Here is a 14,217-nt window from a genome sequence, read left to right as displayed (position 1 = left end):
GCAGGCACGCCTGATGCTGTTATAATTTACAACCATGTTTTACAACGCTGACCAGCATTAAATATAATGCTGGCAAAGTGAGATTCTCCACTTTCTAGGAGATGCTGCAGTCTTCCCTGTAAAGTACCATTTTTATTTTGTTTGTTGTATTTTTGGGGATTCACGGTTTCAGATATTTCACTGGAGTGATTTACAGCTTGTCCATGTTTTGTTGGACTTTGCGTTTGGCTTTGACTTGACCAGTTTCCAGAATTTCTCCGGCAGTCAATATCATTAACCTTTCAATGGGGTCTTTGCAGACATTACCTCGTGTCAGAGCTCATGATGAAGAGATAGTAATTCCATGATGCTTATTTAACAGCATTATCAAATCCATTTACTGTTATCAGTGAGGCAATTTTCCTGTTTCAGAAACATTGAAAAAGAAGCTGTGAAGAGAGGTTGGGGGCGAGGAGGCAAACTGGAACTGTTGAAGTATAGGAAATAAATAAAACATCTATCGTTGGAAATAGTTGAATGCCAGGGCATTACTACCAGAAGAAAAGAAAAAGACTTCACATAAAAGTGGTTCAATATGATTTAGTAAATACTGCACTTATAATTGACTCCATTTTATTGCATAATCCTTTTAAGAATGCAGTTCATCAAATAGAAATAACCCAATAGATGATATTGAAGTAAAACAAATATTGCAGATGGTGGAAATTCAAAACAAAAATATAAAATGCTGGAAATATAGGGCAGTCAACATTTGTAGAGAACAAAGCTTGATGTTTTTGCTGCAGCCCTGGATCTGAAGGGTATTTATCTGAAAAATGAACCTCTACGTGCTGACTAATCTGTATGTTCACTGCATTTTGTTACTAGCACTAAATGCTATTTTAAAATGAGATTTTTTATTGTTGATGGCATTTGTCTAATTGTACTTGAAGTTTGTAATGCTGATTATGGCAGAGGAAATAATTCTGTAGTTGTATAATAACTAAGCTATTGTTTTAGCAACTTGAAATGATTCCTTGTAAAATCTGGCAAAAATTATAACATAAGAGACTATATTGATTTAATCTATGCCTTCAATGCTGTTTGGTTTTATATTTTTCTGCATAGATCTGGGATCTGGCAAGTGGTAAGCTGAAGCTCTCTCTGACTGGGCATATCAGCACTGTACGAGGAGTGGCAGTCAGTTCACGTAGTCCATACCTTTTCTCCTGCGGAGAGGATAAGCAAGTGAAATGCTGGGATCTGGAATATAATAAGGTATGAATTTTCACAGCATGGGCATTACTAAAATTAATTTGAAGTTCTACAGTTTGGCTTATCACGCTTGGCACTGAATATGCATATTTTGTAAATTTCTGAACAATTGTACATATTTATTTCTGTTTTTTAATTTAGGTTATCAGACATTACCATGGTCATTTAAGTGCAGTGTATGGGCTTGATTTGCATCCAACCATTGATGTCTTGATAACGTGTGGCAGAGATTCAACCGCAAGGGCAAGTGATTTTCTAAAATCTTTACGCAACTCAGTGCAGATGTAAAACATGCACCATGAATCAATTATTAACCTGATCATTGATTAATGTCTCTTGATAATGTGATGTATAAAACTTTCTTCTCCATTTTATCAGAAATACTGAAGCTTGGTTTTGCATTGCAGATTGTATTTCCTCTAAGAATATTTTTTCCTTTGTTTTTGGCATAGGTTTGGGATATTAGAACAAAAGCAAATGTACACACGTTAATAGGGCACACAAATACAGTAGCAACTGTGAAATGTCAAGCTGGAGAACCACAGATTATTACAGGTAAATGTAATTGTATATTTATTTTAAACATTAGCTGGTTGAATGAAGAAAGATATTTCATCTTATTTAGCTTCCCTTGATACTTAAGATTATGCATTTTGTAGTGACTGAGTATTTTCACCTCCCTCCTACCTTGATTGAAGTTCAGCATTCAACTTGATGCACTTATTGGTAATTGCAAACCTTTCGAAATGGGAAGCTTCAGATGAATTTGAAAATGCTTGATCTCAAATGATGCTTCTAAGCTCACAGACATAATTAAAATTCTGATTTTAAACTTGTTGGTGAGGGATGATTACTTCAGCTATCCTTGAGGTTACCTTTGATCAGAAACTCAACTGGACTTGCCATATAAACACAGTGACTACGAGAGCAGGTCAGAGGCTAGGAATACTGTGGCGAGTAACTTGCCTCTTGACTCCCCAAAACCTGTCCATCGTCTACAAGGCACAAGTCAGAAGTGTGATGGAATACTCCACACTTGCCTGGATGGGTGCAGCTCCAACAACACTCAAGGAGCTTGACACCATCCATGATAAAACAGCCTGCTTGATTGGCACCTCATCCACAAACATCTACTCCTTCCATCATCGATGCTCAGTAGCAGCAGTCTGTACTATCTACAAGATGCACTGCAGAAATTCACCAAAGATCCTTAGCACCTTCCAAGCCCACGATTGCTTCCATCTAGAAAGACAAGGGCAGCAGATACATGAGAAATCACCACCTGCAAGTTTCCCTCCAAGCCATATATCACCGTTCCCACACAGTCGCTCTGTCAAAATCCTGGAATTCCCTCCTTAATGGCATTATGGGTCGACCCACAGCACATGGACTGCAGTGTTTCAAGAAGGCAGCTCATCACCACCTCCTCAAGGGCAGCAAGGGATGGACAATAAATGCTGGTCAGTCAGCAACACCCATGTCCCACAAATGAATAAAAAATTGCAGGATCTCTAAAGCCATTTTACTTTGTTTACCTTGCATGATTCAATTTGCTGATTTACTCCGAAGCTGCCCAGTTTGACAAATGGTGACCCGTAGAAAGATTTGCTTTGTGCCTTATGGCAGAATCTTGTAACAGTAGTTACAGTTCTAGAGGCTATAGCACAAGATCACAGATTTTGGGGAGGGTGTGATAAGGCTACTGTTTATGCTTGAGGAGGCTACTGCAAAGTTTGTGTTACTATAGTTTGCTGGGCAGATTTTTGTTTTAGTTTACTATTTGAAATCTGATTTTTCTGATCCCTTGTGCCCTTTGTGATTAGTTGTTTCCAGATGTCCTTGATAGCACTTTCCTGTCTTTTGATTCGTACATTCTCCATCAGATGTCATGATTTGCTGCTGGTTTCCTTTGTGCTAATCAATAAAGTCATAAGGCAGGAATGTGGTCACCAACCTAAAGTTGGACTAACAAGAAATATGGGCAAGATGCAAAGTCGGAAATCGGTGCAACTGACACATCTTGAGTCCTGTGTAAACACATCTGTATGATATTTTACCATTTATATGTTTCAGTACCCATTTTTAATGTTTGGACGAAATCATTTTCCTTTCATTCTGTTAGGTAAATGCAGATCTGAGTTAGATAGATTTTTGATCCAGCAGAGAGTCAAACAGGCTGGCGAGAAAGCTGCGTTAAGGCCAGAATCACCACCATGATCTTGTTGAATGGCAGGGCAAGCGTGAGGGGCCAAATAGCCTAGTCCCGCCCCGATTTCTCATATTTCTTGTGCTTTTCCCAATGCATCACTAAAAATGCTTTATAGGAAATGTGATTTAAAATTTTGGCCTGCCATTTCCCCAGTTCAGTATCTGATTTTTAAAATTTCAAATATAATGGTTTCAGTAAAATAATACATTTTACAGTAACACAATTACACTTAACCTACTGTGTATATTTGTCTTACAATGGCTTAATTAAAGTTTTACTTGAAGATCCCAAGCTCTACTAAAAGACTTACCTATTGGGTATCATTGCTAATCTAGAGCAGCGAGCTGAATTTGAGGTAGGAAGTCTGAGCATTCTGCTTTGATGCCACTCAGGCAGTGTTGAATACGAACATACAAATTAGGAGCAGGAGTTAGGCCATTTGGCCCTCGAGCCTGTTCTACCATTTGATAAGATTATGGCTGATCTGATAGTGACTTCAATTGTACTTCGTATAACCTTTGATTCCCATGTCAATCTAGAATCTAACTCGGCCTTAAAAATATTCAGTAACTCTGCCTCCTCTGCTCACTGGGGAAAAGAATTCAACAGATGAATGATTAAGATAAAAAATCCCCTCGTTTCTGTCTCAAATAGGAAGCCCTTTAGAACAAGCTTGTCCAACTTTTTTGAGCGGGAGACATTTGCACATTTTTCACTCAAAGAACTGATGAACAAATATCAGAAAGATGAGATTGGCACAAAAATAAATTGAATTTTAAAGAAAAAACAGTAAGGTTTTGCTGAGCAAGAGTATAGCAATGTCATTGTAATTAAGTTTAAAAAAGTCATGAAAATAACCAGCGTGCGTGTACATGGCAGATAGAGTCACACTCACCCCCATACACATACTCAGCTATTTGCTTCTCCCTGACACTTTCACTCAGCCACTCGCTTCCCCTGATACACACACTCAGCCACTTGCTTCCCAAATGCCACCCACCCAAACATACAGGGTGGAATTTTCCGATTGCGTGTGTCCAAATGCCAGAAAATCCCGCCCGAGGTCTTCGGACTTTCGCATGTATTGTTACAATTTACCTGCCGGGCAGGACAGGAAAATTCTGCTCTCGCACTCTCTCTCTCGACCACTCCCTCACCCCCCCCTCACACACTCTCACTAGGTCAGCGACAGACTCTCTTCTCTTCTCCCTCACCCCCCCCCCCCCCCCCCCCCAATGTCCAATCTTTCTTCATGATATAACCCCTTCATCCCAGATCAGTCGAGTGAATCTTCTCTGAACTGCTTTGAATGTAATTATATATTTTCGTAATTAAGGAGAACAAAACTGTACACAGTACAGCAGATGTGGTCTTACCAATGTCCTGTACAACTGTGACAAAATTTCCTTTTGTAATCTATTCTCCTTGCAATAAATGGCAACATTCTGTTTGCTTTCGTAATCATTTGCTCCATCTGCGTGCTAACTGTGTGATTCATGTATAAGGACATCAGATCTTTCTGTTGCAGAGTTCTAGACTCTCTCCATTTAAATAATGCACTGCTTTTGTGTTCTTCTGCCAAAGCTACCTAGTTCACTTTTTCCTACTTTATACTCCCATTTGTCATTGTTTTGCCTGTTTGTTTAACCTATACCCTTTTGTAGACTCCTTATGTGCCCTTCACAACTTACTTTTCCAATTACGTTTATGCAATCAGCAAATTTAGCAACCATATATTTGGTTGTTTCATCCAAATTATTAATAGATTGTAACTCATTGAGGCACCAACACTGATCCCTGTGGCATTCCATTAGTCATGATGTGGAGATGCCGGCGTTGGACTGGGGTAAACACAGAAAGAGGTCTAACAACACCAGGTTAAAGTCCAACAGGTTTATTTGGTAGCAAAAGCCACTAGCTTTCGGAACAGGCTGTTCCTTCGCCTGATCCGAAAGCTAGTGGCTTTTGCTACCAAATAAACCTGTTGGACTTTAACCTGGTGTTGTTAGACTTCTTACTGCATTCCATTAGTTACAGCTTGCCAACTTGAAAAAGACCCATTTATCCATGCTTCCTGCTAGATAACTAGTCCTCCGTCTATGCTAATATGTTATCCCCTACATAACTTTGTGCATAGAACCATGGAATTCCTACAGTGTAACAGAAGGCCATTTGGCCCATCGATTCTGCACTGACTCTCCGAAAGAGCATCCTATCCAGTCTCATGCTTCTGGCTTATGTGCATAACCCTGCGTATTTACTATGGCTAATCCACTTACACATCTTTAGACACTAAGGGGCAATTTAGCATGGCCAATCCACCTAACATGCACATCTCTGGACTGTGGGAGTTCCCATACAGACACTGGAAGAATGTGCAAACTCCACATAGGCAGTCACCCAAGTCTGAAATTGAATCTGGGTCCCTGGCGCTGTGAGGCATCAGTGCTTGCCACTGTGCAGTAACCTTTTACGTGGCACGTTATCAACTGTCTTTTGAAAATCCAATTGTACCATATCTACAGATTTCCTTTTATTCACATTCCTTATTTCTTCTTCATTCTGAATCTGAATAGAGGTGTCACACCAATCTGAATAGAGATGTCATATTTGTGGTTTTCTAATTTGATGAGATCTTTCCAGAATCTAGGAAATTTTGGAAAATTCCAAACAATGCATCTACTATCTTTGCAACCACTTCTTCTAAAACTCTAGGATGAGGTCTAGCAAGTCCTGGGAACTTGTCAACCTTTAGTTCTAGTTTTCTCAGTACCATTTTCCTAGTAATTGTTTTAATTTCCACCCTTTCCTTTCATTTACAAGTGCTTGTAGGGTGTTACTTGTGTTTTCCACAATGAAGACAGATGCAAAACATGTGTTCAATACTTGTGCTATTTCCTTATTTCTCATCACTAATTCTATAGCCAGTCCTGTCTCCATACCCTTGTAGTTGTGTTTTTTTAGGTTTAAAATACTAGGTTTAGACATATTCCCTTCCTCAAATTGATTGCGAAATTGAATCATGTTGTGATCACTGCTACCGACAGGCTCCTTTACCATGAGGTAATTAATTAATCCTGTGTCATTGCACATTACCAGGTTCAGAACAGATTGCTTTCTGGTTGGATCTAGTATATGCTGCTCTAAGAAATGTTTCAAAAACACTCCAGGAACTCATCTTCCAGGCTACCTTTACCAATCTGATTTTGTTCAATCCAAATGTAGATTAAAATCACCCATGATTATTGCAATACCTTTCTTACAAGCCCCCATATTTCTTTGTGCATACCCTGCCCTACAGTGTAGCTACTATTAGGGGGTTTATAAACTATTTCCTCACGTGACTTCTTACCATTTCTATTTCTTATCTCTACCTAAACTGATTCTACACCTTAGGTTATCTCTTCCTATTGTAATGCCATCCTCAATTAACTGAGCTACTGCTCCACCTATTCCTAGTCTCCTGTCCTACTTCAATGTCAAGTAGTCTTGAATATTATAGTTTCTAGAAGTATGAATTGAACATTATTTGTACAATTATAACTCTGTAAATAACAGATTTAGAAGGGAAATAAATGTCACTTTGTGGAGGTAACATTCCAAAGGAACTGTGGTAAGCTTGCAATGCATTCTCCTAGACTTCTTAGTCTTGGAACAAAATTTTAAACAAAAAGCTTTTAGGTTAGCTCAAAGCAATGGTTGCATTCAGGGTAAATCTCTGGTATTGATAACAAATTGGTGAAGAGTAGAAAACAAGTACTTTTCCAAAAGGTTGCGTATTTTATTTCCATGAGAATAAAAGCAAAATACTGTGGAAGCTAGAAATATGAAATAAAACTGCTGAGCTTTTACAGCATTTTTTGTTTCTATTACTATTTCTTTATCCCCTGGTTTCCAATTCTATTGTACCTTCCCTCTCCAGCATCACAATCCTTCCCTGGCTGTGGTCTCGGTAAACACAGTAAGAAGTTTAACAACACCAGGTTAAAGTCCAACAGGTTCATTTGGTAGCAAAAGCCACACAAGCTTTCGGAGAGTGGCTTTTGCTACCAAATAAACCTGTTGGACTTTAACCTGGTGTTGTTAAACTTCTTACTGTGTTTACCCCAGTCCAACGCCGGCATCTCCACATCATGTGGTCTCGGTATCCATTGGTAAGCCAATGTGATTTTGTTAATCTTTTGAATTTTTTTGACCATTTTCCCCAAATATTTTGGGAAATGTTTACATTGGATTACCTAATATATACGCACAGAACAGGGGCCAGTCAACCCGGCCACTCCATCCTAGTGTTTCTGCTCCACTTGAGCTTCCTTCTATCTTTCCTCATCTAAATCTACCATTGTAATCCTCTATTACCAACTCTATATGCTTGTTTACCTTCCCCTTATTTTCTTTCTATTGGAACTATTTCGCTGTTCCTCATTGTCACTATCAAAATCCCAGAACTACCTTCTAACAGCATTGTGGGTATATCTACTCAATGTTAACCGCAGCAGTTCAAGAAGCAACTCTCCACCACCTTCTCAAGGGCAATTAGGGAGTGGAGATAAATTCTGGCCTAGCCAGCAGCTCCCATCCCATGAATGAATTAAAAAAGGTAATATGTTCTCCCTATACTCCCTGACAAAATGTACCACCTCACTTATCCATATTGAACATCATTTGCTAATTATTTAACAATGCTGCAAGTTTAATTACGTCTTCTTGTAACTTACTGATGCCCTTCTTGGTATTGACTATTTCTCTGTTTGCGTTGGTTATAAATTTAGAATTAGTTTGATTTAAAATATGCATTTTAAATCAAAGTGGATTCACACAACTTTAAAATTCTTCTCAGCTATTTTCTGGAGACAAAAAAGGGATTGATCTATTAAGGGGCAAATAATTTTGCAAAACAAGGGATATATAATTTTTTGGTAATACTCGTGTCAAGCAATGTCTGTGAAAAGAGAAATTGCGTCAACATTTCAGCAGGACTGGGAAATGTATTAGGTTTTGCACATGTGAGGTCTGAAATAGTTGAACTCTGAGCTGAGGTCAGCCCTCTAGAGTGCCTAATTGCAAGAAAAGTTGTTTATTAAGCTTATATTGAACTTTGTTGAAAAACTGCAGGAGGCTGAGAGCAAAGAGATAAATGTGAGAGCAAGATGGAGAATGAAAACGACAGGTGACCAGAAGCTTAGTGTAGATGATCTTGTCTGTAAAATCAGTTCACTGATTTCTATATGGTGTCATTCAGCTAATGCGAAAGATTGGAGAAGTGCAAGTGAGAATAAATATAACAGGCACAATACCCATTACAGATCACTGGAGGGTGCTAGTGTTACATTCTCAGACTATGATGTTGGGTAATATGAGCTGTTGTAAGGTGCAGGGGGGACTCTGTTGACTGCTTATGGGAGTAAATAGCACTGACTGCTGAATCTGAAGCAGACACAAAACATTGAATTCTATTATGCACAGATATAAGACATCGACGGACTTGTATGTCTTATATATGACATGCACTTCCCATCCACAAACTGAATTACTGTTGTCCTTTAATTTGTGAGTAATGCATTCATTTCTATGATGGAAAATATCTGGAATGTACCAACAAATCTAAATAGTTACATATTTGACAGACTTGTCTTCTGAGAATTTTAATATCTTTAAAGAATCAGTATACTTAAAGTCTAGATTTGACCAGATGTTTAGGTGCACTTATTGATCATGTATTTTGCTGAATTTCCCAAAAAGTATTTTGTGCATCAGAATGATCTAAAGGATTGAAGATTGTCTCTTCATTCTGTGTGGATTGGAGAGTTTCCTTGCTTTTTCCACAACATTTTAAAATTGTGAATTGAATTCTCCAAGCTTTATTTTTGGCAAGCATGTTAAATCAACAAATGGTCTATCATAAACTGCACAAACTGGCAAAACTTGTGCAACACCTTGCTTTATCTTGATTTCTTTGTTTATAGAGATGTATATTTATTATAGAGTATACAAATCATGAAAGATCTATTAGAGTAATTTTTATGCTGCTGTAGGCTGAGGTACTTCTCAGTTTATTTTGACTCTGTTTATTTTAAGAATTGCCCTTTCTGTACAATATAAATGTGAATGTTATGACATCTGTTTATTTCTTTATAGGAAGCCATGACACGACAATACGACTCTGGGACTTGGTAGCAGGGAAAACTAGAGTCACGTTAACCAATCACAAGAAATCTGTTCGTTCTCTCATTTTACATCCAAGACAGTATGTTTAAAGATTATCTGTTCCTTCAATATTTTTTACAATATATATTAATGACTTGGACAAGGGAAATGAATGTACTATGCCAAGTTTGCAAATGACACAAAAATAGATGGGAAGGCGAGTGGTGAGGATGACCAAGTCTACAGAGGGATATAGACAGATCAGGTAGGTGAGCAAAACTTGGCAGACTGGCATGGGAGGCAGTCCAAAGAAGATTCACTAGGTTGATCCCAAGTATTTTCTTACGAGGAGAGGTTAAATAGGTTGAGCCTGTACTCAGTGGAGTTTAGAAAAATGAGAGGCAACCTTATTGAGACATACAAGATTCTCGGGGGGCTTAACAGGGTAGATGCTGAGAGGCTGTTTCCCCTGGTGGGGTATAAGACCAAACGGCATAATTTCAGAGGAAGGGGTCGTCCGTTTAAGACCGAGATGAGGACGATTATTTTGAAGGTAATGAATTTGTGGAATTCTTTACCATAGAGGCCAAGTCGTTAAGTGTGTTCAAGGCTGAGATAGACAGATTTTTGATTAGTAAGGGAATCGGGAGTTATGGGGATATGGTGGGAAAGTGGAGTTGATGGGAAAGTGGAGCTGAGGATTATCACATCATATCAGTCATGGTCTCGTTGGATGGCAGAGCAGATGGGTTGAATGGCCTACTTCTGCTCCTATGTCTTAGGTTCTTGTGGTCTATTATAGATCCTGGTTGAAACATGGATGATAATTGGGTGATGTGCAAAGATTGAAGTTCTTTGTTTTTTATTGATATTTTGATTTTTTTGTTCCATGCTTAATACAAAGTATTCCTTTTTGTTATAGATACACCTTTGCTTCTGGTTCTCCAGATAATATAAAGCAGTGGAAATGCCCAGATGGTATTTTTATTCAGAACCTACCTGGTCATAATGCTATCATCAATACACTTTCTGTCAACTCAGATGGTGTGCTGGTATCAGGAGGTAAGCTTCAGAGAAAGATGTAATGGAGATAAGCTGCAACTGAGCAAGATAATTAGAATTTAGATAATGTTTTTATATTAAATTCTTAATTGTACCTTAATTATCTGACCATATACTTTCCTTATGTAATCTGCCTCATTAACAACGCAAAATGAAACTAAAATTTCATAATTTTGCACAGCATTGCAGTTTAATAATGTACAGTACTTTTGTAAAACGTGTGGTTAAGATGAATTGTTCAAAGATCACTCAACTTCAATAATACTAACTATAATTAACACAGATCTGTCTCATGGTGATTTGAAGTGGACAGGTTTACTTTATACATTATTATTATATTGATGCAGATTCTAAAAGTGAATGAAAGTGTTGGCATTTGGTCTGTTGGAAGAAGAATGTTGTCTTTCCAAAATATAATACAAAAGGAACTTGCTGGCAAAGATGTCAGACTTCAAGTAAAATTGTGTCATTTCAGAAATTATTATACTTGTTTCATATTTTTCATTTAACTGCTTGTGTCTAATCAGTCTTTACATTAAATTTATATTTACAGCTGATAATGGTACCATGCACCTGTGGGACTGGAGAACTGGATACAACTTCCAACGAATACATGCTGCTGTGCAGCCAGGCTCCCTAGACAGTGAATCTGGGATTTTTGCATGTACTTTTGACCAGTCAGAAAGCAGATTACTTACAGCAGAGGCTGATAAAACAATCAAAGTTTACAAGGAAGATGACACTGCTGTATGTATAGATTTTAATAATCCTTTATTTAGTAAAAAAGATTGTCTTTTTAAAGCAATAATTGGCCATAGTTCTGTGTGTATTTCTCTTTATAGGCATAACTAGGGAAAGCAGGAGTAGACACCACCATTTTGCCTTTAGGACTTCAGTTCAAATTTAGTCCAGATTACTGGGGTAAAAGCCTGATCTACTCGCTGTAAATATGTTGAAGTTTTAATCTGGTTTGTAGGGATATTAACCAATAGCACTAAATTATCCTTAACTTGGTATTAAATCAGTAATGTGACTTATTGCTGAAGAAGAGTGGCAAAAATTTGATTTGGATGCACATCTCTTGCATGTAAGAATCTCTTGTGCTGACATGAAATGACTAGAATGGAGAATGTGCTATTTCATAGCTGCAACATTGCTCATGCTGATGTATACAAATTTAATACCATATTCTAAAAATGGAATTGGTGTTTATTTTAAAAATGTCAAACTTGAGATGAATTTTGAGATGGTGTCCATTTTTTGCCACATTTTTTATTTCACCCTTGCTGTAAGGTTCTCTTGTGGCATATTGCTTGTCACCAAATTAAAGCAGGGCAGTGACTTATTTTCAGGTTGTTGCCCAGGGGCATTCTTGAATTAACCATGAGAGTTGCCCTAAAGTCATGTTTTGACACATTCTCACAATTTAAGTGCTGTCCATGCTTCTGCCAAATGGCACCACTAAATGGAAATTTAAGGGCAATTCTTAAAGCTGTGTTGAAAATAACTCTTGATGAAAATAAATATTTTGTGGGTATTGATGTATAAAAAATGTAAAATGGGTGGATCTGTCTCATGAGCAACACGTCTAGGACCTGTCTCACCAGATAGCTCCAAGAAAAATAGTGTGGTAATAGTTGGGGACTTTAATTTTCCCAACATTGACTGGGACAGCAGTTGAGTGTATTCAGGAGGAATTTCTCATTCAGTATGTGGATGGCCCGACTCGAGAGGGGCAAAACTTGACCTCCTCTTGGGAAATAAGGAAGGGCAGGTGACAGAAGTGTTAGTGAGGAATCACTTTGGGACCCAGTGACCATAATTCCATTAGTTGTAAGATAGCTAAGGAGAATGATAGGTCTGGCCCAAAAGTTAAAATTCTAAATTGGGGCAAGGCCAATTTTGATGGTATCAGACAGAAACTTTCAAAAGTTGATTGGGGGAATCTGTTGGCAGGCAAAGGGACGGCTGGTAAGTGGGAGGCTTTCAAAAGTGTGTTAACCAGGGTTCAGGGGAAGCACATTCCTTTTAGAGTGAAGGGTAAGGCTGGTAGAAGTAGGGAACCCTGGATGACTGGGGAAAAGGAGGCCCTGGTCAAAAAGAAGAAGGCATATGACATGCATAGGCAACTGCGAACAAGTGGATCCCTTGAAGAATATAGAGGTTATCGGAGTAGAGTTAAGAGAGAAATCAGGAGGGCAAAAAGGGGACATGAGATTGCTTTGGCAGATGACGCAAAGGAGAATCCAAAGAGCTTCTGCAAATACATAAAGGGCAAAAGAGTAACTAGGGAGAGAGAAAGCCTGTTAAGGATCAACATGGTCATCTATGTGCGGATCCACAAGAGATGGGTGAGATTCTAAATGAATATTTCACATTGATATTTACTGTTGAGAAAGGCATGGATATTAGGGAACTAAATAGTGATGTCGTGAAGAGTGTGCATATTACAGAGAAAGAGGTGCTGGAAGTCTTAAAGCGCATCAAGGTAAATAAATCCCCGGGACCTGATGAGGTGTATCCCAGGATGCTATGGGAGGCTAGGGAGGAAAAGCAGGCCCCCTAGCAGAGATGTTTGAATCATTGACAGCCGCAGGTGAGGTGCCTGAAGATTGGAGGGTAGCAAATGTTGTGCCAGAAGGGTTGCAGGGAAAAGCCTGGGAACTACAGCTTGGTGAGCCTATCATCTGCAGTGGGGAAATTGTTAGAAGGTATTCTGAGACTGGATCTGCAGGTATTTAGAGGGGCAAGGACTGATTAGGAACAGTCAGCATGGCTTTGTGAGTGGAAGATCGTGTCTCAGGAATTTGATTGCATTTTTGAAGGGATAACCAAGAAGGTAGATGAGGGCAGTGCAATTGACATTATATACATGGATATTAGCAAGGCCTTTGACAAGGTGCTGCATGGTAGGTTGCTGCGTAGGTTAAATCTCACGGGATCCAGGGTGAGGTAGCAAATTGCATACAAAATTGGCTTGATGACAAAAGACAAATTGTCAAGGATTGTTTTTCAAACTGGAGGTCTGTGACCAGCAGTGTGCCTCAGGGATCGGTGCTGGGTCCACTGTTATTTATATTAATGATTTGGATGAGAATTTAGGCGGCATGGATAGTAAGCTTGCAGATGACACCAAGATTGGTGGCATAATGGACAGTGAAGAAGGTTATCTAGGATTGCAAAGGGATCTTGATCAATTGGGCCAGTGGGCCGATGAATGGCAAATGGAGTTTAATTTAGATAAATGTGAGGTGATGCATTTTGGTAGATCGAATCGGAGCAGGACCTACTCAGTTAATGGGTTGTTGGGGAGAGTTGTAGAACAAAGAGATCTAGGGGTACATGTTCGTAGCTCCTAGAAAGTTAAGTCACAGGTGGACAGGGTGGTGAAGAAGGCATTCAGCATGCTTCGTTTCATTGGTCAGAACATTGAATACAGGAGTTCGGATGTCTTGTTGAAGTTGTACAAAACATTGGTCAGGCCACGCTTGGAATACTGTGTGCAATTCTGGTCACCCTATTATAGAAAGGATATTATTAAACTA

General features: G+C 38.7%; 1 protein-coding gene across 1 annotated transcript in view; it reads left to right on the top strand.

Moving 5' to 3' along the window:
- Window positions 1–14,217, top strand: part of plrg1 (pleiotropic regulator 1) — a 36,375-nt gene that overhangs the window by 18,184 nt on the left and 3,974 nt on the right. Inside the window, exons 9-14 of the mRNA XM_078212942.1 lie at window positions 1,108–1,257; window positions 1,396–1,497; window positions 1,707–1,809; window positions 9,602–9,710; window positions 10,533–10,672; window positions 11,226–11,419. Of these exons, the coding sequence (XP_078069068.1) occupies window positions 1,108–1,257; window positions 1,396–1,497; window positions 1,707–1,809; window positions 9,602–9,710; window positions 10,533–10,672; window positions 11,226–11,419 (798 nt within the window). The remainder of the gene's footprint in view (window positions 1–1,107; window positions 1,258–1,395; window positions 1,498–1,706; window positions 1,810–9,601; window positions 9,711–10,532; window positions 10,673–11,225; window positions 11,420–14,217) is intronic.

The sequence above is a fragment of the Mustelus asterias genome, chromosome 1 (genome assembly GCF_964213995.1).
Source record: "Mustelus asterias chromosome 1, sMusAst1.hap1.1, whole genome shotgun sequence".
Taxonomy (NCBI): domain Eukaryota; kingdom Metazoa; phylum Chordata; class Chondrichthyes; order Carcharhiniformes; family Triakidae; genus Mustelus; species Mustelus asterias.
This window is presented reverse-complemented; position numbering and strand designations above follow the sequence as displayed.